Source organism: Halichoerus grypus, chromosome 2 (assembly GCF_964656455.1).
Source record: "Halichoerus grypus chromosome 2, mHalGry1.hap1.1, whole genome shotgun sequence".
Taxonomy (NCBI): domain Eukaryota; kingdom Metazoa; phylum Chordata; class Mammalia; order Carnivora; family Phocidae; genus Halichoerus; species Halichoerus grypus.
Genome location: NC_135713.1, coordinates 144590966 through 144612563, shown reverse-complemented (window position 1 = coordinate 144612563; position 21598 = coordinate 144590966). Strand labels below are relative to the sequence as shown.

Below are 21598 nucleotides of genomic sequence, written 5' to 3'. Positions count from 1 at the left end.
TGAAAGGGCGGCAGCGTTCCTGTTCTCGGGCCGTTGAACGCAGTGGCCCGGTAGGAGCAGGATCCCACGATCCCCGGGGGGCAGGGCATGAGTTAGGAGCCAGGAAGGAATGTAACCTCAGTCCCCCCTTTCTGCACCTGGCGCTAGCGTGAACATCCCGCTCCTCCCTTATCCCATGTCTGACTCCCTGCATGCCTATGCCCAGGGGAGAATGCAAGCCCGCTTCCAGGTATTTGCCATCCCTTTGTACTCCTTTCCCACGCTTGGAGGCATCTGTCCTGGCTTTTCTGATAAAAAAACAAAATAAAAGCTATGTGCGGGATTCAGGGGCGCCGAATCTCTCCCTTGCATAGACAGCCCTGCACAGCCGATCAGATTGCTGACTGAGAACCTTATCTCAGGGTGCCACGACCCTGGGTGGCAAGGACAGAGCTCCTGAGGTCCCAGGACGCTGATGTGGGGAGACTCCCCCAGAGTGACCAGGCACAGGGTGCCGGGGCATCACAATGGCCCAAGACTAAATGCAGTGGTGGTCGCCCCAAAGACCCAGCCGCTCCGAGCCTCCCGCAGCCTGGCCTGCCCGTGCGTGTGTATCAGTCTGGACTCTGCCACTGCTGACCAAAGCCCTCTAACCAGCCTGAGCCGAAAGGAGAAGTGGCTGTCTTTTTGTTGTTGTTATGTTAATCACCATACATTACATCATTAGTTTCTGATGTAGTGTTCCATGATTCATTGTTTGTGCATAACACCCAGTGCTCCGTGCAGAACGTGCCCTCTTTAACACCCATCACCAGGCTAACCCATCCTCCCACCCCCTTCCCCGAGAAGTGGCCATCTTACAAAACGGAAAGGCTGCCTGGCCAGAGGGCCGTGCCAGGCAAGGTGGCCCCTGGACCCGCCGCCAGGACAGTGTAAGCTTCTCCAGGACATCAGCCACCTCTCTTCTCCAAGTGTGGCCTCGTGATGGCTCTCTCCTCCTCAGGGTGGCCAGTGGCCGTAAAGGACCCTCAGAAATCTTCCTCCCTGCTCTGAGTTCCCTTTCCCAAAGTTCTACGGAAGTTTCCAGAACTGCTTCTCACCCTCTTGAGTTAGCCTTGGCCGGCACAGTCAGTTCTGACTCACATGTCCATCCCTCGGGCCTTGGGGGCAGGGGTGGCAGGCAGCTAGCTCTGTCCACACCACAGGACCTGGGAAGGGGAAGGGTTGGGACCTCCCGAGGGAGGGACGCTGGGCAGGTGGAAACAGCAGGTGACCCTTCTGGGGTCAGAGCCCCAGGAGAGCTTGGGCTCGACGACGATCCTGAGTGGGCTGAGCCCCGTGCCAGGCCGGCAGGGCCGTCTTCGGGACGGCCTGTGTGCACGGAGCCCAGGCAGCTGTGAGGCTGGCAGGCATCAGGTTTCCTGAGGGGAACAGGGATGTGGCTGCGCCCAGTGTGGTCTGGGTGCGGGGACCGCCCCGCATCAGGGTTCCATGTTCCAGAACAGCCCTGGTTGGGCCGCGGGGAAACAGGCATATGTATGGGTGGGGGTGGGGTCGGGGCTGGGAACCCTCGAGAAGCCCGTGATCTGTGCCCCGAGGAGAGATGACCGGGACAGGGCAAAGCTCGGAAGGTGGCGCTGGGGGTGGATTTGAGAATGAGCAGGACTTGAAGATCAGTGGAAAGTGGTAGCAGCGGGGGGGCCTGGAGGGTTCAGGGCAGAGCCTCTGGTTTCCTGAAAGCGGACCCAGGACAAGGGGAGGTCCGGAGAGCCAACTGGGACCTGCTGAGGGTGCAGGGCCTGGAGGACGCAGGGTCGACAAGGCGGCAGTGTGCTCAGGTGACCGCACAGGCTGTGGTCACAGAAGGGGTAAGAACGACCGGGAAGGGGCACCTGGGGGGTGGGGGCTCAGTCCTTTAAGCAACCGGCTCTTCGATTCGGCTCAGGTCATGATCTCAGGGTCGTGGGATCGAGCCCTGCATCAGGCTCCGCGCTCAGTGCAGAGTCTGCTTGTCCCTCTCCTTCTGCTCTCCCTCTCTCAAATAAATAAATAAAATCTTAAAAAAAAAAAAAAGAGGGTGCTTGGGTGGCTCAGTCGTTGGGCGTCTGCCTTCGGCTCAGATCATGATCCCAGGGTCCTGGGATCGAGCCCCGCGTCGGGCTCCCTGCTCAGTGGGAAGCCTGCTTCTCCCTCTCCCTCTGCCTGCCACTCCCCCTGCTTGTGTTCCCTCTCTTGCTGTGTCTCTCTCTGTCAAATAAATAAATAAAATATTTTTTTAAAAAAAAAAAGAATGGGCGCCTGGGTGGCTCAGTTGGTTAAGCGACTGCCTTCGGCTCAGGTCATGATCCTGGAGTCCCGGGATCGAGTCCTGCATCGGGCTCCCTGCTAGGCAGGGAGTCTGCTTCTCCCTCTGACCCTCCCCCCTCTCATGTGCTCTCTCATTCTCTCTCAAATAAATAAATCTTTTAAAAAATAAAAAATAAAAAAAATAAAAAAAAAAAGAATGACTGGGAGGAAGTGGCCGGGCTGTCCCCAGCCTGCTGCTCCATCCTTCCCGGGGCTCTGCCTAGCCCTAGTTTCCGCCTGCCTTGCCTGCTCAGGCTTCTGCACTTCGCTGGCCGGTCATACCCCTCCCTCAGGCCCCCTCCACTGAGAAGGGGCGGGGAGAAGGGCCAGCCTTCCTCCGGGCCAGCCTCTGAGCTGATAAGAGCTCCCCAGTGACTCTCTTCACACACCAGCTCGGGGGCCCCGCGGAGCAGCCAGCACCATGAAGGACGAGGTGGCTCTTCTGGCCACTGTCACCCTCCTAGGAGTCCTGCTGCAAGGTGAGCTGGCTCCTGTTTGGGGAGGGGGGTGGGCCCTGGACTCCTGCAGCCTGCCCTCTGCCCTGCAGGCCCTGGGGAGGGGCTGGAGGGCCCAGGGCGGGGGAGGGGCAGAGGCAGGGCCCCTAGCCCAGTCTCCTGGGGCCCCAGTTCTTCCCACCCCAGTTGAAGGCTGAGAAGCTTACACTGTCCTGGCGGTGGGTCCAGAAGAGGGGCAGCCGTGGACCTGGTGCAGCCCTACTCCAGCTGATACTGCCCTCTCCCACTGGTCCCAGCAGGGCCCAGCTCTGCCTTCAAAGGCATCCTCTCTATGCTGGGATCCACATGGAGCTGCACAGGGTTGGAACCTGCTCCCGGAGCCCCCAAAGGGGCCTGTGTGGTGGCCTTTTAGACTGGCCCTAAAGGACACATTCCCAGGCTAGATATTCTTGCCACTTGGGCCACCGTTACCCCAGGCTGTAGGGGCTAGGACAAAGCACAGCCTGGGCCGGGCCCCCCGGGGGCCGGAGCAGACAGGCTGACTTGATCTCCTGCTGCACGAGCAAGCTTGGCTCGTAGCCCCTCCTCATGGAGCTACAGGCCCCCCTCTAGGTCCTACACTGATGATACACATGCCCTTGCTGGAAGGCAGCTGGAGACAACCAGCACTGGGGCTGTGTGTGTGTGGTGGGGACCTGGCCTGAGGCCAAGAGAAGGCCCCTGTGCACTTAGATCCTCTGGGGCCAGCCCACCCTCCACACCCACCCATGCTGGAATGGAGGGAGACAGAGCCCCAGGAGGCCCCGGGGTGGGCCTAGAAGAGTCCCAGCAGCAACCACCTGGGGGTAGGGGAGGGGATGTCTGTGAGATTTAGGTCGGGGTCCGAACACCCGAACAGAGAAATTCAGGTGGGAGCCCATACCATAGTTTGGAGGCACAGGGCCCGGGCTTGAGTGATCCTGGCCTGATGTAGGGTCAAGAGATCCTCCCCGCCTAGCGGGCCCTGTAGGTGGGGACCAGGAACTATAAATCACAGGGTGTGTGCTCCCCCGTACCTGGTAGGGAAGCCACCTCTGCCCTCAAGCCCTGGTGGTATGCCCTGTTCAGGGACCCCCGAAGTCTAGGTCCATGCCTAAAGAGTGGGAGCCGGTCATTTGCCTGTGTTTTGCAAGTCAAATGATTCAGGGGCAAAGTCCTGAGCTTGCAGGTCCCTTCCGGGTACAGGTGTACCTGGGGAGGTGGGGTGGGAGTGGGGGAACAGGGTCTCTTGGCATCCCAGGCCCGCACCCTGCCCTCCCTCTTGAGCATCTTGGATACAGGGCAGGCCCAGAAACAAGGGGTGGGGGCGAGAGATCCCCTTGGCCGGACTTTATTTTCCAGGAGGGCTTTCAAGGGGAGTCGTGACAAGGTCAGCGTGGAGAAAGGAGGAGAAAAGGTGGGGACGCGACGGAGGGTGCGGGCCTCGGGGCAGCCAGACCTGACTCCCGCCCATCGTCGCCCCCCAGCCTATTTCTCCCTGCAGGTGATCTCGGCGCGCAGGGCCTTCCGCGTGTCGCCGCCGCTCACCACCGGGCCGCCGGAGTTCGAGCGCGTCTACCGAGCCCAGTGAGGCTGGGCGGGAGGGCGCGGGGCAGGAAGGGGGCGAGCCCGGGTAGCGGCAGGGTCCGAGCCCCCCACGCCCCGCCGGCGCCCTCATGCCGCCCGCCCCCACCGCAGAGTGAACTGCAGCGAGTACTTCCCGCTGTTCCTCGCCACGCTCTGGGTCGCCGGCATCTTCTTTCACGAAGGTCTGCGCTCGGGACAGGCGCGCGCGCCCCGCCGCCCCGGGGTCCCGCGCCAGCCGGCTCAGCCTGCCCCTCCCGCAGGCACGGCGGCCCTGTGCGGGCTGGTCTACCTGTTCGCGCGCCTCCGCTACTTCCAGGGCTACGCGCGCTCGGCGCAGCAGAGGTGAGGGCCTGGGCGGGGCTCCGGGGAGGTCAGAGGGGCCGGGGAAACGGGAGGGCGTGCGGGGCTTGTGGGCGGGGTCCTGACGGCCCGGGCCGGGGGGCGGGGCCGAAGTCGCCCCGCCTCCCCGCTGAGCCCCGCCCGCAGGTTGAGTCCGCTGTACGCGAGCGCGCGCGCGCTCTGGCTGCTCGTGGCGCTGGCGGCGCTCGGCCTGCTCGTGCACTTTCTCCCCGGCGCGCTGCGCGCCGCGCTCCTCGGACGGCTCGGGAAGCTGCTGCCCGGGGCCTGAGGCGGAGGACGCCCGGTCGGCGGAACCGGAGAAGAGCCGGGGCTTCCGGGAGGACGGGAGGGGTGCTCGCCCCATCCCAATCTCCAATTAAAGTGCCGATGACCGGACCCCGAGCGCATTCTCTGGGTCGGAGGGGTGCCCAGCCCGGGGCCGCGGCAGTCGGGTGCGCTCCCCGGGGCGGGGCTGCGGGAGAACCGGGGCCGCCCTTCTCGCGGGGGCTCACCCGCGGCGCCTCCTCCCTGCGTTCAGCGCTCTCCTCGCCTGTGCCCTCCTCTGAGGCCTGCCGCCTCCTCACGGTCCCCCAGCCGCCCTCTTCCTCGTCCCCCGGCTTTCACAGCTGACACCAGGGCCGTTTTCCGGTCCGCACTCGGTGCCCGGCGTCCAGCAGCACGCGGTGTGGGTGTTCAGGGCACCCCGCGGCGGAGCCGTGGGGGCGACGACCAGTGCGGGCAGTGGAGCTGTGACAGGCGCTCTCGGGGGGGGAAACGTCCTGGTGCTTGGGGGACCAGACCTGGGCAGGGCCTGCTGGCCGGACGGAGCGTCCCTGAAGAGGTGAATTTTTAGCCGAGACGCCAGAGGAGAGGAGCTTTCCAGGCAGGGCAGCCGCGCGTGCACGGGCCTCCGAGGGGGACGGCAGACCCTGAAACGTGTCAGGGACTGGGGGGTGGGGGGCGTGGCGGAAGGTGCGCGGGGCCTTGGGGACCGTGGACGAGGGCAGGGCTGGGACTCACGAAGTGGGAGATCCGGGATGCCTTGGGCTTGAGAGGAGCAGGCAGTTGGGGCCGGACGATGGGAGCTAGGGGGCGCGCTGGGGCGGGGGGCGGCGGTCAGGAAGCAGAGGCGGCTTTGGGCGCCGGGCCCCCGATTCCGCGCCGCCTCCACCCGCGAGGCACCCACCCGGCGGCCGAGGTCGTGCGGCGCTGCACGGAGGGCCGAGGTGGCAGCGGGCACGGGTGGCACTGGCCTCCCGCCACCAGCCGGAGCTCTCGGAACACTCACACTGGAGGCACGCACTTCATTAACCCTTTATTACAAGTCACGCTCTTATAGAAGTATATGTGGACTTACGTGAAAAAATCAAATGTATCCAAGAATAAAAAACACAGCACATAAAGTAGTATATGCATTCCAGTGTTCGCGCCGGAGACAGCGGGCGCCCAGGAAAAAGCTCTTCTAAAACGGCCTGGCTCAAGCCGGCCGGGGATGCGAACGGTTCCGGCCGGGATGCACGGGCCGGCCTCAGGCACAGTGTGGGGGCCGCCTGCCTCCTCCCGCGGCCGGCCGGGCGGGGGCAGCACCAGCTCCTGGGGCCTCCGGGCCAGCGGCGATCCCAGGCCTGCGGAGCGGGGCGCCGGGCAGAACCCCTCAGGCTTGGGGCGGCGGCGCCGGGCCCTCCGGGGGCGGCAGCGACGACGTCCCAGGTCTCCCAGGGGGCTTCAGGGCCAGCCAAAGTGCACCCTCAGAAGCCCGCCGCTTAGTCGGCCTTTTTCAGGAAGATCTAGAAGAGCGGGGCTCGGGGTCAGCTGGGGGCCTCAGCGCTTGGCCGGTGGGCTCCGTGGAGAGGTCCCTGACCTGCCCCGCTTACCTCGCTCAGAATGACCCACACTGGGGAGTCTGTCTGGATGGAGAGGCGCAGTGCTTCCAGGGGGCCAAAGGCAGGGTCCACCTCGCCCTCTGCCACACCCTTGTAGAAGGAGCCTGGGGGAGGGCAGCGCTGAGCCACTGCCCCCAGACCCCCGCCCAGCCCAGCCTCCCCCCCATCTCCACCTGCCGGCCCCCCACTCACCTATCTGGAGGTAGCCGTCAGGGCTCCGAGGGTACCGGAGCGTGGCTGAGCGGCCCTCCTGCAGGGCCTCCTTGTCTGACTGGGGGTTCTGGGGGCAACATAAAGGGGCTGAAGCCAGTGGCTGTGGGAGGGGCGGGCCTTCAAGCACATCCACCCCCTACCACACTCACATCGAAGGGCAGCACCTCCACGGACGTGTTGAAGAGCTTGTCCTCTGGGTGCTCGATGTTCCCGCTGCGGAAGAAGAACCTGCGGCCAGACAGGCCCGTGAGCTGCTGTGCAGGTGGGGCAGAGAAAAGGCCCGGCCGGGCCCAGGAGTGTAGCAGGTGGGCCCTGGGGTGCTGAGTGAGGCTGGGGACCACCCCAGGGTGGGGGGGCAGCCGTTGGGCTGTGCAACCAGGGACGAAGGTGATGGGCCACTGTCACAGAGCTCCTGTGGGCACTGCCTTAGTCTTAGTAGCTACCATGATGAACCCCACTCTTCAGATAAGGAAACTGAGGCAGGGTGAGATTAAGTGATTCGCTGGGGGCCCAAGAGGGGCAGGTGGTGAGGCCTATCCCCTGGTGGCCACCCTGCCCCTCCCCCAAGGTGGACCTATGGGTGCGGGCACTGACCTCTCAAGACGCAGCGGCTGGAAGAAGCGGAAGCGAATGAAGTCCCCGGCAGCAGGCGTGAAGGCCCAGAAGAAATCCTCACGCAAGTAGGCCTTCTCCAGAGTGAAGTGCTGGTATGTCTTGAGGCTTGTGCTCACCTCGGCGGGTGGGTTCATGTGCTCCTTCCTCAGTGCCTGCTTCCCAAAGTCCTTGTCCTGCCACCCAGGAGGGACAGCGCAGCTGGAGAGGGCCCCCTCTAGAGAGAGACTTGCCCTGCCCCACCCTCCCACCCCCCCTCTCCCCCTCCCCCCGCAGCCCCGGGCTCTGCCCATCCCCAGCCTGTCCCCAGCCAGGCCCGAGGGTGGCGCAACCCACCTTCAGTTTCTGGATCTTGCCCGCCAGCGAGGAGTGCGTGCCCACGTGCTGGAAGAGGGATGGCTTGAAGCGGATCCGCAGGTTGGCCTTCTGCCGGTCGCAGTGCTTCTGCAGAGGGATGGGGATAGCCGAGGGCTCAGCTCCGCTGTCTCCTCGTGATGGTCCATGCTGGAGGCTGCGTGCCCCCCCCCCCGCCCCCGCACTTGGTGGTGCTGCCCCTGCTCACCGCATCCTTCTCGGGGTTGCAGACCTTCACCCACAGAATGTGGTCCAAGAGCCAGTCAATGGGCTTGTCCCGGTAGAACATGAGGATGAACTCCACAATCAGGCTCAGGTCCAGTGACTTGAACATCTTCCCTGGGGGTGGAAAAGGGGGGAAAGGGTGCTAGGTGGGCAGCTCTGCCCTGCCCTACTTCCCCTTAATCCCTGTGGCGGGGGTTCTCTAAGGAGGCTCGCGCAGCAAGCCCTATGGGCAGCTGCAGGCAGGTGCGGGCACTAGGGGACGGACGGGGGTGGTGAGCCCAACATCTGGAGGCAGAGGGAGGGTGGGAACAGGCCCACTGGGGCCGCAGGGGACCCTCCCGGAAGAGCTTGCCAGTATGACCCTGTGTGGTACCAGGGCTGCAGGGACAAGGACAGAGAGGCAGATGTCGGCTGAACTGAGGGGCCCTGGTCAGGTCTGCGGCATGGGGTGGCGTCGGGGGGTGGCGCACCAATGAAGCCCAGCTGGGAGAATTCCAGGATCATCCAGTCCTCCGAGGGCTGCTGGAGTGCGAAGTTCTTCATGGTGCTCAGGTAGTTGGGCTTGGCGACAATGTCATCCTCCAGCTGCATGGGGGGGCAGAAGGGGGGCTGGACTCAGGATGGGCACAGGGACAGGGCGGGGCTCACCACCCAGGCCCAGCCAGGGTCCAGGGCCGGTGGGGGCAAAGCAGGGTCCCGGTGCTGACCTGCACGTAGTAGATGCCTTTGGACTGCGCATACATCATGAGGAAGCAGTAATCGAGGTTCTGTTTGGTCCTCCACCTGCGGGGCAGGGGCAGGGGCTCAGGAGCTCCGACCCCCCGCCCCAACCCCATGCAGCGGTCCTCCGATGGAGAAACGGACGCACTGCAATGAAGTGCCTGGGACTTGGGCACCGACAGACCGGGTTCTCACACAGCTGGGCAGGTGGCCAGGGGCATGGGGAAGGGGGCAGTGCTCGTACCTGACTCTCTCCTTGGGGTCCCCAAAGGACTCTCGGAGGCGGGAGAAGTCAGGGTAGAAGTGGGGGGAAGGGGAGATGACTTCCAGGAGCCCGGAATGGATCTCCGTGGGGAACCTGGGGGGACGGGAGTCCAGTGGGTGTGCAGCCTCGGGGCACAGCAGTTGGGGCAGCGCTGAGCTAGCCAGACCCTGTCCCTTTGCTCAGGCCCAGCAGGCAGCCATCACCCAACGGCACAGCCACCCTACGGAGGCAGTGAGGCTCCAGAGGGGCTGGGCCACCTCTACGCACCCACCCTCTTTCAGCAAAGAGGGGAAGCACCCTTTCCCACAGGGGGAAGGCAGGATCATGCAGGGGAAGCAGACCTGCCTGCCCCGCACCCCGCAGAGCCCCACCCCCCACCAGCTTTATGGGTCCGTCAGTACTCACAAGGCTTTGATGTTCTCTGTCACCACCGAGGTGTACTGTGGGTCAGTCTGTGGGGAGACCAAGTGCCCTCCCTAAGCCTGCTGCCACCCCAAAGGGCCTGGAAGAAGGGGCTGGGGGGGAAGGGGGCAGGCTTCAGATGACCCCATGCACAGAGGGAGTGAGCCCCCCATCCTGAGGGCCGAGTAAGTCTGGGCCGGGGGGGGGGGGGGGGGGTAGGGCACAGGTGCACAGGTGCACCTGGGGCCCTGGGGGTGGGGCAACCTAGGTCACTGGCGTCTCCACCAGGGGGCGCTGAAATGGTTCTTTCTTTTTAACTTGTCTTCATAAATTTGTGAATGAAACTTGACAACTGAACCTCTGATAGTTTTTTCCTCCGGAATGTTGCTCGGTTTTCATTTCTCCTTCTTGTTATTTTGTGCCCTGTGTTCTCTGAATGCTCCCACCCCCGCCCCCCAGCCCACTCGCCTCGGCGATCAGCACCACGATGACCGAGTCCTCCTTCTCCTGCGGGCTCAGCTCCGAGATGAGCGAGTGCAGCGTGTCCGTCAGGTACGAGTGCACCTCGCGCCTCACGCTGGGGATGCCCATCACCACCGACACTGCGGGGGGGGCGCGGAGAGTCGGTACCGGCCGGATGCCAGGGACCGCCCCCCGCCCCCGGCCCCTACCGGGACCCGCCCCTACCTCCAGTGCGGCCCTGGCCCACGCGCACTGCAGGCTGCAGGCTGCTTTCCTTGGCCAGCAGGTGCGGCAGGTGGTGGAAGACGGTGGGCAGGTGCAGCACGTGCTTGTGGGAGACGTTCCACGGCTTCAGTCGCGGATCCTCTGGGTGGGTCGGGAAGGGACGGGTCAGACGAGGCGGCCTGCCATCAGCCCCCGCCTCCCCGGCCGCGGCGGGCGCGGCTCCAGCGCTCACCAGTTAGGCGGCCCCAGGTGCGATTGCCCTCCCCCTCTCGCAGCGCCTGCCTCTCCGACACGGCCCTCTTGATCTCGTCCAGCACCAGGTTGAGCTCCTTGGAGCGCTTGAGGCTCTCTTGCTCAGCCGCATGCAGCCGGTCACGCAGCGCCAGGAACTCCCGCTGGTACACGTCCACCACATCGCCTGTGGGTGGTTCGCAGGCTGTCACCAGGGGGCAGCCGCGCACTGACCTACTGCCCCTTGAGTGTACCAGCGCCCACAGTTTCGTGCCCATCTGCATCTGTTCTTGTGCTGCCCACATGCCAGCTCCGCGTGTGTGTGTGTGGGGGGGAGTGTACATAAAGGTCACTCTGAGGTCACACTGACACACTGGGGGGAGAAAAATCTTCACTGGTCCGATTGGTACTCTCCAGTACTCTCCCCCTACCCTGCTATCTTCACCTTTGAGGAGACATCTGAGGGAGGGCTGCAGGATCCTTCCAGCCCCAGGTGGGGCAATCCTTGGACTGAATCTTCACCCAGTGGCTCCCAAAGTCCCCCTCTTGCTTCTTTTTGCCGTATCTGCTCCTTCCAGGAGGTGCGATGCCCGACGGCCCATCCAGGGCACAAGGACCCAGCCCTTCCTCAAGAGGCTTCTTAGCTCCCTGGCCTGTGCCCCTCCCTCCCCTCGGCCTCTGCCCTTCGCTCCCCACTCGTGCTCACAGAGGAGGTCCCAGGCAGCTCACCCTCCCCCCAGGGCCCTCTGGGGATAACCCTCCCTGGGCGCTCATCCTGTCCTCCAAGTAGGACAGGGCTCCGGTGCCCATTCTGCGCTAAGCACCGACTCTGGCTTCTCCATCTCCCTCCGGGGGAGGCTGCTGCAGTAACGGCCTCCCAGGGCTCCCAGGGCTCCGAGGAGCAGACGAAATGGAGGAACTACTCCCGGGTCACTCAGTGAGTCCGCAGCAGTGGGGCGACACAGCTCCCAACGCCCGCAGACCTGCTTCTCTGGAGACCTGTCCTGGGCATGAGCCACCTCGAGGCGTCTGCACGCCCCCCCTCCCCGGAGGACCTGTGTCAGAACCTCCAGCCGGGCCCCAGCTACCGCATGGTAGGCAGGCCAGGAGCACCACCAGGGTGGGGCTTCCTGACAGTGGAAAGGGATCCGCAGGGTGCCAAGCACCTGGCTCCACTGGTCTGGCCAGGACCAGTGAGCAAGAATAAGACAAACAACACCTCCCCCCCCCCCCCCCGCCCCCTGAGGCCGGTGCAGCCGGTCCCACGGGGCTGTGCACTCAAGGACTGTTCTCATCTCGCTTCTGCTCTATTTGCCATCCCGGACAACGGCTTTTCCTTGTCTCCCGTGTCTTTGCATGTGCCGTCTCTTCTGCCTGCGAGCCCCTTTCTCTTCTGGGTCTAATGAAAACCCATGTAGCCTTCGAGGCCTAGTTTCAAAGTCTACTGTTCAAGTCTAGGAAACCTTCAAGAACTCCCCTCTCATTCCCTAGGCAGCTCTTCTGTTCCTTGATTCCCCTGTGGGATCCCAGCCCCCAGAATGCCCTGGGATAGTGCCGCTATGTGCACCAAAGGTCATGACCAAGGCAAAGTTCTGTCATCTCAGAATACCGCGCCCCCCCTTAAGCTGCACGGGGCAGAGGTCTAAGAGCTAAATCCCAGGGGAAGAGGGAGGGGTAGCCCAGGGTGGGGGGAATGCAGAGGGGGAGGCCAGGGAGGTGAGCAAAGCAGGCCCTCTCTAAGGCACTCCATACTCATCTGCTTGCCCCATAGGCACAGCCCTGCAGGGGGAGGGAGGCGAGAGTCGGGTTACAAGATCTGTGAGGCTCTGCGCTGGGTTCAGTGGCCGGGTTACCCTGGAAACCTGACCCCTTGAGCAGGAGCCAACCACCCCCATCAAACCCTCACCCACCCAGCCCAGAGTGGGGTGGCACCAGGCACCAGGAGCGTCCTCCTCTGGGGCAGCTGCCCCACAGGGAAGGGGGACTGGAGGTGCCCAGGCCCCCAGGAGGGAGTTCAGAGCTGCTCTGTGAAGGTGGGGGAGGCCTCTCTCCCCTCTGACTGCTGCCCCTCCCTGGTCTTCTCTGTTAAGTAGGCTGAGCTCAGTTCCACCTTCACCTGCCTGGGCACACAAGCCACGTGGGCAGCCGTGGGCACCTGAGTCACCCTGGCCACCGAGGCCTGGGCACAGCCTGCCCCCTACCCTGGCCTCCTTTCCTCGGGGCCTCTCCCCAACCCAGGTGCTGAACTGCCTCTGTTTATCGGGAGGGGATGGGCCCTGACTCCTGCCCACACCAACCCTTCTGCCATTTCCCTCCACGCCGCAGGCCCTGTCCCTCCTGCCCTGCCTGCGAGGCCCCCAGCCGGACCGACGTCCCTGACTTCTCTGCTCCTGGGTCCACTGTCTCTGCCTCTCAAAGCCAGAAACTCCAGCTCTGTGCCTGCCGCTCCCGGGGCTGAGCCTTATGTGCCAGGGCTCCGCCAAGCCATCCTGGCACCCCTACGACCTTTTCGGGCTGGGTGGCTGGACTGTCGCATTGGATGGGCCAGGGGAGGCAGCTCAAGGGAGGCGAGGGGCAAAGGCCTGGGGAGCCCCTGGCCTCTCGGGGGCGGGACCGAAGGTCCTGGGAGCTAGGGCTGAGGGCGCTTTGGCTTCTCTTTCTCTCCGCACCTTCCCAACCCAGGGAGGAAGGGTGGAGGGCCGGGCCCCAGGTGCAGCTGGCCCTAGGGAAGGCCGGCAGCTGGGGCAGCTGGGGCCAGACTAGTGGCACCTTTCCCACCCCTCCCCCCACCCGAAGGCAGAGTAATCAGGACACCTGAGGCCCATGGACCACAGTCTTGCCCTGGTTCCCTCTTGATGGAAGAAACAGATTTAAGAGCCAAGCCGGGCACAGACCATGTGCCATGTACTTAGGGAAGGGGAAGCAGGCTCAGAGGGGCTCAGCAGGTGCCAGGCCCAGTGAGGGTGTGGGGTTAACGTGCAGGTGGGGCCAGGGCGTAGAGAGGGCCAGCTGTCCCTCTCCTCTCCAGGCCTTGCAAAGCACCCCTCGCAGGGGTCAAGGAGGGTGTCGGTGGTCGCTGGAGTCCGGCGTGCTGGGATGTGGGGGAGGGCTGAGGCCGGCCCGCAGGGTCTGCTGCTCTCCCTGGGGACGGGCCTTCAGCAGGTGCTGGGCTGAGGGCCGGAGTCTGAGGGCTAGTGGGGCTGTTGCACAGATCTGGTCCAGGCTGGACATGAAAGTGGGTCCCAAACCCGGATCCAGGGTCCAGCTGGCCAAGGCCTGGGTGTCCTTCCTGGCCCTTGGCCCGGGGCTTCCGGGAAGCCACCTGCTCCCGCTGCCTCCTTCCTGTTTGGCTCCCAGCCCACCTTTCTTACAGATCTGGGTCCCTCTGGCCTTCCCCTAAGTACTGGCGCCTGTGCCGGCCCTATCCTAAACCCCTCACTCACTGCAGCTGGAAGCTGGGGTCAGGTCCGGCTTCCCCACGCAGGTGCCTACATGTACGAAGGAGAAGGGTTTGCCTAAGGGCCCAGATTCAGGCTTTTCTTGAGGCCTCCGAAGACCTGGCTTTGCCAGGCCCCCTAAAACAGGGATAGCCGTTGACAGGGAAGTGCCCGGTCACCCCCTCGCAATGCCTCACGGGCTCTTGGGCTTCTGGGAGGACCCCTGCCACTGAGCCCCACACATCTTTGGCTGGGGTGCTCTACCCACTCCCCAGGCCCTTGGATTGCCAGCCTCCTGGATGACCCGCTCAGAGACGGTGAGCCCTAGGCGGAGCCCCTGGTATCTGCCCTCCTGGAGGTCCATTCCCTGGGGCCAGCCAGGCTCCCAGAGAAGGGCTTGGGGGGGGTGAGCTGCACTGCAACTCCTGACGTCAGGCTGGGGGCACGTGGCTGTTGCAGGAGGCACACAGGAACTGCGGCCTGGCCGAGGACGGGGTGCAAGGGCTCATCAACCTACCCACGAGCAGACAGATGTGCCCCCGCCCATTAGATCTAGCCCCACCCTGGTCTCCATGCCAGTCGGCTTATGTGGCTACTCTCCCAAAGGTCCAACATGCCTTCCTCCTGGTGACACACCCCCCTACAGAGGACTCTGCCCCATTCATGCCTTCTCCCAGGTGACACACCCTACCTACAGACTTCCAGAGAACTTTGCCCCAGCCATTCCCTCCCTGTGCCAAGCCCTAGGGACCTCCCTTCAGGGCTCCTGGAGCCCTGAGGCCCCGACCCAGACAGGTTGGTGGACTCCACTAGGCTGGGCTGGTCAGGCAGGAGGGTCAGGCCCAGCTCCGTTCGGGCTGGGAGGGTCGGGAAGGTTCCAGATCCTCCCTCAGTCATTCCTCCTCCAGCTTCATGTAGCCACAGGGTTGAGAAAGAGGGAAGCAGGAGGTAGGAGGGAGGCAGGGGGTCAGCTGGCCTCAGCCTGATCCTGCTTAGACCTCCAGCAGGAAGGCCAGGAGGCAGGAAGGAAGCAGCTATTCCCGGAGGCTCCTATGGTGCAGGCCGGCTGGACAAGGCCTGTGAGGGCCTCCTCAGCCCCCGCCGTCCCAACCAACACGAGGCGACTCCAGCCAGTGCTGGGGCCTGCCCCTACGCCCAGCCCCAGGTGTGCAGACCGAGCTCGGAGGACCGTGCTGGTAGACTGGCCAGCCTGCCCAAACTTCAGGTGGGGGCCGGAGGTCCGAGGGGACCACACAAAATAAGTTGACGGGTAGCCGGGGGCCGGGTGGGCTAGTCGCGAGGCCGGCGGCGGGCCAGCGCCCAGGTCCCCGCAGAGGAATCCTGGGGCCAGATGTCACGGAGGAGGGGTGCGGAGGCCCCGGGGAGCAGCCCCCCACGGTAGGCTGGTGGGGGGGCGCGGAGAGGTGGTGGGGTGGAGGATGCTGCCCGGACGTCCGGCTGCCCCCCTCACACCTGTCTCGGGAACACGGTACCTGCTCCTGCCCAGTGCCCGGAGAAGGTACCTTGGGGGCCACCTGGCCACAACCGTCTCCTGACCTTGTGCCTCTGTCCCTCTCTGGAAACTCCAAGGTCCCCGGGTCGCCGGTGGGAGCGAGCAGCCCGAGCATGGGCGCAGCCGTCCTCACGGAGGCCGGTCCCGCGGTCCCGAGCGCCGCCCCGGGCCCCCGCGGACCGCTCGGCCCCGGCGGCCCAGCCCAGGCCGGAGGAGAATTTCGCTATTCCGGCAGCAAACAAGTGGGGGCGAGGAGGGAGGGGCGTCCTCCCGCGCCGCCCGGGCGGGGAAGGGGCGCCTGCGTCGGCTTCCGGCCGCCTCCCGCGCCCAGCGGCCGGACCCTGCTCCGGCGGCCGGCGCCCAGGTGCGGCCAGCTGTGGGACGCGCGCGGGGCCCGGGGGCTCACCTTTCTGGCCGCTGAGCGCCGCGTACCAGGAGAGCGAGAGGAAGGCGCACAGGCAGAAGAGCAGCAGCGTCAGGAAGGTGCCATTGCGGAGCCTCATCTCGGGTGCGCGGCGGGCGCCGGCGGGGCCGAGGCCGCATGGCCCGGGGAGCCAGGGCCGGGGCGCGGGGGCCGGGAGGCGGCGGCGGGGTTGCGGGGGGGCCCCGGCCCCGGGGCGGGGAGGGGCTGGGGGCCCGGGGCCGGGCGGGGACGCGGGCGGCCGCCGCGCTGACGGCTGCGGGGTCGGGGGGAGCGGCGCGGGCCGGGCGGCGCGGGCGGCCTCGACTGGGCGGCTGGGCCGGGCCGGGCTGGGCCAGGCGAGGCTGGGCGGCGAGAGCCGCGGCCCGGCCTGGATCCGGGGCCGCGGCGGAGTCGGCAGCGCAGGGCGGGGCGGCCCGGATTTAAAGGGGCCGCATCACCCGCTGCCGCCACCAGCACCGCGAGGGGGCGGGGTGGGGTATCGGCGCCCCGGCTCCCGCCCGCGCGGCCCGGGACCGTGTCCTCCCCCGCCCCCCGCGTGGGCTCGCGCGGCTCCGCCTTCGGGCCGCCTCGGGTAGATCGAGGCCGGGGCCTCGCGAGGGCGGCTCGGGCTGCGGTGCCGGCGGCGCGCCGGGGGCGGGGGTGGGGGTCGGGGGCCCGGACCCCCGCTTCTTAACCTCTCCATTAGGACCCACCTCCCCTCCCCACCTGAGACCCGGACCCCACGCCCCCTTTATCCCGGGACCCTCAGGCCGGTGGGAGGGGGCAGGGTGCGGCGCGGCTGGCGGTGCCTCGAGGCGGGAGGCCGGCCCCGAGTGGCCGCCGCCCGCACCGACGCCCCCGGCGCTTCCCCTTCCGGGACCTTTCTCTGGGCGTCGGGGTGGAGGCGCGCTGGGGGCCCCGGAGGCGCTCCTGCTCCGCCGAGTACGGACAATGGGCCGTTTTCAGGAGCCAAAGAGCCGCCGTTACGCGGGCGTTGGGCACAGCGACCAGTCCCGAGCGGGGCTGGCTCCCGGGGCGCTGGCGCGGGTGGGCGGGAGGCAGCGGGCACCGCAGGGTGAGGCGGGCGGCGGCCCCTGGCCGCCCAGCGCCTCCCCCCTCCCCGCGGGGCGCTCCCACCTTCCTTCTTTCCGCAGCCCTCTGTGAACGCGGAGAGGGTACAAACCCTAAAGGGGTTCGTGCAACCGAGGTTCGGGGCAGACATCTGGGGAGCGCCCTTGTCCAATTCCTGGGAGTTCTGGTTCCCAGCATCGGCCGCAGGCTCCGCCCGGTGGAGCTTTAAGACTGGGAGTCGCTGGGGATTTGCCTTTCTCCTCCAGCCCAGGTCCACACCTGGGGGCAGGATGTGCTGCCGGGAGCGCGGCAGGGTCTGGGCGTGAGCCTCTGCAGAGGGATTTACGCCGGGAGCAGGTGAGGCAGGGCCACTGGCCGCGGCGGGCGTCCTGGGGCCTGATGAAATGACTGGCCTCAGTTTCCCTGCAGACCTGATTTCAGCGCTGGTACAGGTACTGCCCTCTCTACTTGTAATGAACTGGTTTTTTTTTAAGATTTATTTTAGAGAGGGGGAGGAAGGGGCAGAGGGAGAGAGAGGCTCAAGCACATTCCACGCTGAGTGCGGAGCCCGTTGTCGCTGGGCCCCATCCCAAGACCCTGAGATCATGACCTGAGCCCAAACCAAGAGCTGGTCACTTAACTGACTGAGCCACCCAGGCGCCCCCTAATGAACTTCATGAACTGACACGAGGCCTTGTTGGATTCTTCTCCTCCTCTTTCTTTTTAAGATTTTATTTATTTGAGAGAGAGAGAGAGAGAACTCGCTCATGCATGAGCAGGGGGGAGGGGCAAAGGGAGGGGGAGAGGGAGAAGCAGACTCCCGGCTGAGCGGGGAGCCCTAAGCGGGGCTGGAACCCAAGACCCTAGGATCATGACCTGAGCCGAAGGCAGACGCTTAACCCACTGAGCCATTGTCGGCGTCTTCTGAAGGAAACTGTGTTCCTGTGTTTTCACAGGGCATCTGCTGTTTGTGGCTGGGGATAACGGTTTTTCATCTGGGCTGTGATACAGAGGTTTTTGAATTTTTCTAAATATGTGTTCAAGTTTAAAAGTGAGTTGATTTAAGGAAAATGATTAAACCAGTAGAAATTAAAGAGATGGCCTGTTTGTGATGAAAGTTTGGGGGAACTCATCCGAGTTCCCTCCCACTGACACTCTGGCTTTGGGGAGGAGGAACCGGAATCAGGGACGCCCTGGGGAGGTGGGCAGAATCCTGGCGATTGCAGGGCCTCTATCAGGATTGGGACTATCCAGGGCCACGGTGGGGGAGAAGGGTGCTGGTCTACTTTGGGAAGTGGGAGGTCTGGAGTGAAGGGGAGTGGGAGAGGGGCTGGGGGATGTAGGCTGGGGGAGCCACACACCCCCTGGTTGGGCAGCCAAAGGGGTCCAGGCTATGGCGTTTTGGGGGCAGTCTTTCCCGACCCCGCTAGCCAAGCTGCCTTTCTGTGCCTCTTCCCCACTGCCCCATCAGAATCCCAGGAAGGATTCCCCACGCACCTGCCACTTTGTCAACGCCATGCCCGAATGAACGTCCTGCTGGGGATCGTGCGCTAAGGGGGTGGTCATGGCAAGAGAGCAGAAGCCTAACGGGGCCTGCAGAAGTGACATCACTGTGACTCATTTGTTCCTGCATTCATACGTTCATTCATTCTGCCCACTGTGGCGGAGGAGGGGGGGCCTGGTCCTGCCGTCCCAGCTCCTGGAGGACTCCCAACTTTCTCCTTTGAAACAGGGGAGCGCTTGCTGGGCTCCCGTGCAGTTTTCCACTGCTCTCTGTGCCCTTGCAATAATTCGTTCCCTTCCAGGCCTGGGGAGCAGCACCCCCTCCCCCAAGGGTTCAGCTTCTGTGTCGGGATTGGGGATGACAGCTCCGATCCCCACCCAGGAGAGAGCATGGAGCCAAACGGGCACAGAAAAGTCCTGCTTTCTCCCCAGACCCCAGGCTGTGTACCCTTCTTCCTTCGTTCCTGCTTCCTACAGAGTGAAAATGCCCCCATGTCGGAATCACCTGCCAGCCCTGGAGATTTTCCGGGGGATGGCCCTTGGTGGTGGCTCTTCCTTCCATCCTTCTTTCCTGGGCTTCTCAACCTGTGGTCCAGGGACCCAGAACTGGGGAGGTCTAGGAGTTAAGATGAGAAAGAAAAAAAAATCCATCTTTATTTTCACTGATCTGTAACTGAAACGTGGCATTTCCTCCAATTATGAATGGAGGCAGGGAAGTCCGGCAGAATTAGTGGTGCTTAAGATCATTGCACAGAAATCACAGGGATTTTCAGGCTACGGGTGTTGCAGACACCTCCAAATAGGCGTGACATGCTCCTACTTGGCAATTCTGGTGTTTATTAGCCCTGCCTCTCTCTGTTATAATGGAATGAGTTAATAAAGAATCACGGGTGGGGTGCCTGGCTCAGTCGGTAAAGCATGTGACCCTTGATTTCAAGGTCCTGAGTTCAAGCCCCACACTGGGCGTAGGACTTACTTAAAAAAAAAAAAAAAGGATCACAGGTGCTTCTACATCACAAACTTGTGGGGCTTTTTGTTTTTATTTATTTATTTTGAAAAAGTAGGCTCCACGCCCAACGTCGGGCTTGAATTCAGGACCCTGAGATCAAGACCCGGGCCAGCCAGGCAGGTGCCCCACAAATCTGTGTTTTTATATTTTGATATTTGCATTTCGATATTAGCACTCCTTTTGTAATGCAATATATTTTAAGCATTTCAAAACCTGGTTCTAAGCAGGGATCCTTTGCCTTCTCCAGATACTAAGGGAATCTCCTGCCCCTGAGAGAGTTTGGAAGTCCTGCCCTAAGCCTCACCTCACCCCCTCGGGGGGGCCCATCTTTCCTTGGATGCCTCATTTCCATTTTCATTCATAACCCACGTTCTGAGTGTTCACCATGTGCCAGCCACTCATGGGTCACCAGCAACACCAGGGACCCTCCCTAGGACACTACCCTGCCAGCCTCCTATCCCTGGCTGGAAAGGCAAAGTCCCTGGGGCTCAGAAAGCTTACAGTGGCGGAAGTTCCCTTGTCCAAAGACAGTGGGCCTTCCTGGGAAAATGAGGTTAGTAATATGCCCCAGTGGAGAAGGATGGCTTGGCCTCAGCAGAGGGGGCCGGCTGGATCAAACGCCTCTGTGGAAGGAGTCCCCAGGCCCCCAGGGGTCTGGTCCTTGCACACCTCGTCAGGGATGGGGGTTTTTACCCTTGGAGCTATGGGGAGTGTCCAAAACAGGGAGAAGAGTCTGGGCTGCCGTGGGATTGAGACAGTCATACGGACATTTTGAAAATATCACTACAGCAGACAGGGAGAAGGGGCCGGAGGGAGTAAGAGAGGAAGCAGGGAGATGAACCAGGGGCTGTTGTAGGTGAAGGAGTCCAGAATACGTCACTGTGGCATGAAAATTGTATCAAGCTGAAAGCATTTGAAAATAGGCTTTTTCTTCAACTTCCTTATCTGCCTAAAAGCAGGGCCTCCCAAAATAACTCAATTGTCCTAAATCCCCTCCAGCATGGCTTTTATTACCTGATAAACCCATTGTCACAAAACCATCAATAATACCTCTCCTCTGTTCTCCTGAGGGCCCATTTTATCTTTCCTAAAAGTATTTTTGTTTTCCTCATAAGTACCTTCTCCTCCTCTGCTTTCCCTATTAAGTTAGTATATAAGCCCCCAAATTCTAAGTACTGGAATAAAAATCAGTCTTTTATTTTGCTAATCTGTTTTCTTTCTTTTTTTTTTTTTTTTGGTCAGTTTAATTCACAGACCCTAGTCACTGAACCTAAAAGGGTAGAGGAAAAGTTTTCCGTTCTGCCCTGACGTAGGCATCTGGGAGAGAGGTGGTCTGGAATGGGGGGCAGGGGGCTGGAGATGAAGAGAAGTCCATAGGTGCAGGACAACGTTTAGGCGATTGTAGATCGTTGAGGTCGAGAGTGTGGACTAGAGAGGCAGCCTGCCTGGGTTCGTCATCCTCACTCCACCCCTACGTGACACAGCCGTGTGACTTTGGGCAAGTTACCGCATCTTTTCTGTGCCTCTTTCCCTGGGGTGAAAAGTGGGGATAATGGTCAGAATAGGCTTAATAGCCCCAAATTTCCATGATTTAATAAAGGTATATTTCTCAAAGCCACGTATCTCCCGAGGGTCCTCGGGGACCCTGCTCACGGTAGTTCCTGCCCGGACTTTCAGGTGCGACCGTCTGAACATCACAGGCTTCCCCGACGGGGAAAGAGAGCTCTAGAAGCTCCAGCCAAATAAACACATGTGCTGGCCTGTAAGTGATCCGGGGCTCTTCTCTCAGGTCCTGGGCCGGAACAAATCCCGTGACGGTACCTCAGGGGAGCAGGTGAGTTCATATATATAAAGTATTCGGAATGCCTCCTGGCATAAGAGAAGCGCTTTGCGAGTATTTTTACCGTGATTATCGGCACGTACGACCAGCGGGAACTGCTGGGGCTCTTGAGGGCACCGCAGGGTCCCAGCTGGCCCCCCGGGTTGCTGGCCGGCATCATGCAGAGGGTCCTTGCCATTGGGGACCCCGGGGCAGGCACGAGGCGTGGTGGTTTAGTACTCGTGGCTACCGCTGACCAAGACCCAAATCAACTGGTTTAAGGCGTCTCGTGACCCAGCGTCGGGCCTGCCGGGGACCGAGGAGCCCAGATGCCGAGGTCAGGGTCGGCGGCCCGCTTGGGTTACACAGCCAATCCTGACCCAGGGCGCCACAGTGCTCTGGTTGGCCCAGCCTGGGTCCCGTACCTGCCCCACCCTACCCTCCGCGCTGGGGAGAAATGAATCCTTAAGGGACCATTTCCATCCTTAAAGGAAACTGGGAATGCATGTAAAATGCAACAATGAGGG

The 21598-nt window shown here is 63.0% G+C and overlaps 3 protein-coding genes and 1 long non-coding RNA gene across 10 annotated transcripts in view; 2 read left to right on the top strand and 2 right to left on the bottom strand.

Moving 5' to 3' along the window:
• Positions 1-2630: 2630 nt before the first annotated feature.
• Positions 2631-5120, top strand: LTC4S (leukotriene C4 synthase). 2 transcript variants are annotated; one of them, XM_036071220.2, is made up of 5 exons: positions 2640-2804; positions 4286-4385; positions 4497-4567; positions 4646-4727; positions 4872-5120. In XM_036071220.2, the coding sequence occupies exons 1-5, from the start codon at positions 2747-2749 to the stop codon at positions 5011-5013; spliced, it is 453 nt and encodes a 150-aa protein (XP_035927113.1). In that variant the 5' UTR covers positions 2640-2746; the 3' UTR covers positions 5014-5120. The 2 variants fall into 2 exon arrangements, with proteins under 2 accessions (XP_077923775.1, XP_035927113.1); XM_078067649.1 differs by having other exon boundaries at positions 2631-2804; positions 4497-4727.
• A 906-nt stretch (positions 5121-6026) lies between these two features.
• Positions 6027-15807, bottom strand: MGAT4B (alpha-1,3-mannosyl-glycoprotein 4-beta-N-acetylglucosaminyltransferase B). 3 transcript variants are annotated; one of them, XM_036071197.2, is made up of 15 exons: positions 15673-15807; positions 10318-10503; positions 10086-10226; positions 9867-10000; positions 9402-9448; positions 8976-9089; positions 8719-8794; positions 8482-8596; positions 7995-8125; positions 7769-7876; positions 7415-7608; positions 6970-7048; positions 6800-6887; positions 6599-6711; positions 6027-6511 (listed from the first exon to the last, which is right to left on the bottom strand). In XM_036071197.2, exons 1-15 carry the CDS (start codon positions 15767-15769, stop codon positions 6488-6490), a joined length of 1647 nt encoding a protein of 548 aa, XP_035927090.1. In that variant the 5' UTR covers positions 15770-15807; the 3' UTR covers positions 6027-6487. The 3 variants fall into 3 exon arrangements, with proteins under 3 accessions (XP_035927090.1, XP_077923771.1, XP_077923772.1); XM_078067645.1 differs by having other exon boundaries at positions 15277-15769; XM_078067646.1 differs by having other exon boundaries at positions 6800-6878; positions 15277-15769.
• Positions 15640-21598, top strand: part of SQSTM1 (sequestosome 1) — a 22478-nt gene continuing 16519 nt past the window's right edge. For both annotated transcript variants that reach the window (XM_036071205.2, XM_036071203.2), the window contains exon 1: positions 15640-15774. The gene's annotated coding sequence lies outside the window, so the exon portion shown is untranslated. The remainder of the gene's footprint in view (positions 15775-21598) is intronic.
• LOC144381159 (uncharacterized) overlaps positions 17688-21598 on the bottom strand; it is a 9006-nt gene continuing 5095 nt past the window's right edge. Inside the window, exons 2-4 of one of the 3 annotated variants that reach the window (XR_013445882.1) lie at positions 18749-20783; positions 18238-18333; positions 17688-17740 (exon numbers count right to left, since the gene is read on the bottom strand). This is a non-coding gene — a long non-coding RNA (uncharacterized LOC144381159). Of the gene's footprint in view, positions 17741-18237; positions 18334-18748; positions 21084-21598 lie in introns of those variants that run through there. The other 2 variants (XR_013445883.1, XR_013445881.1) reach the window with 2 other exon arrangements.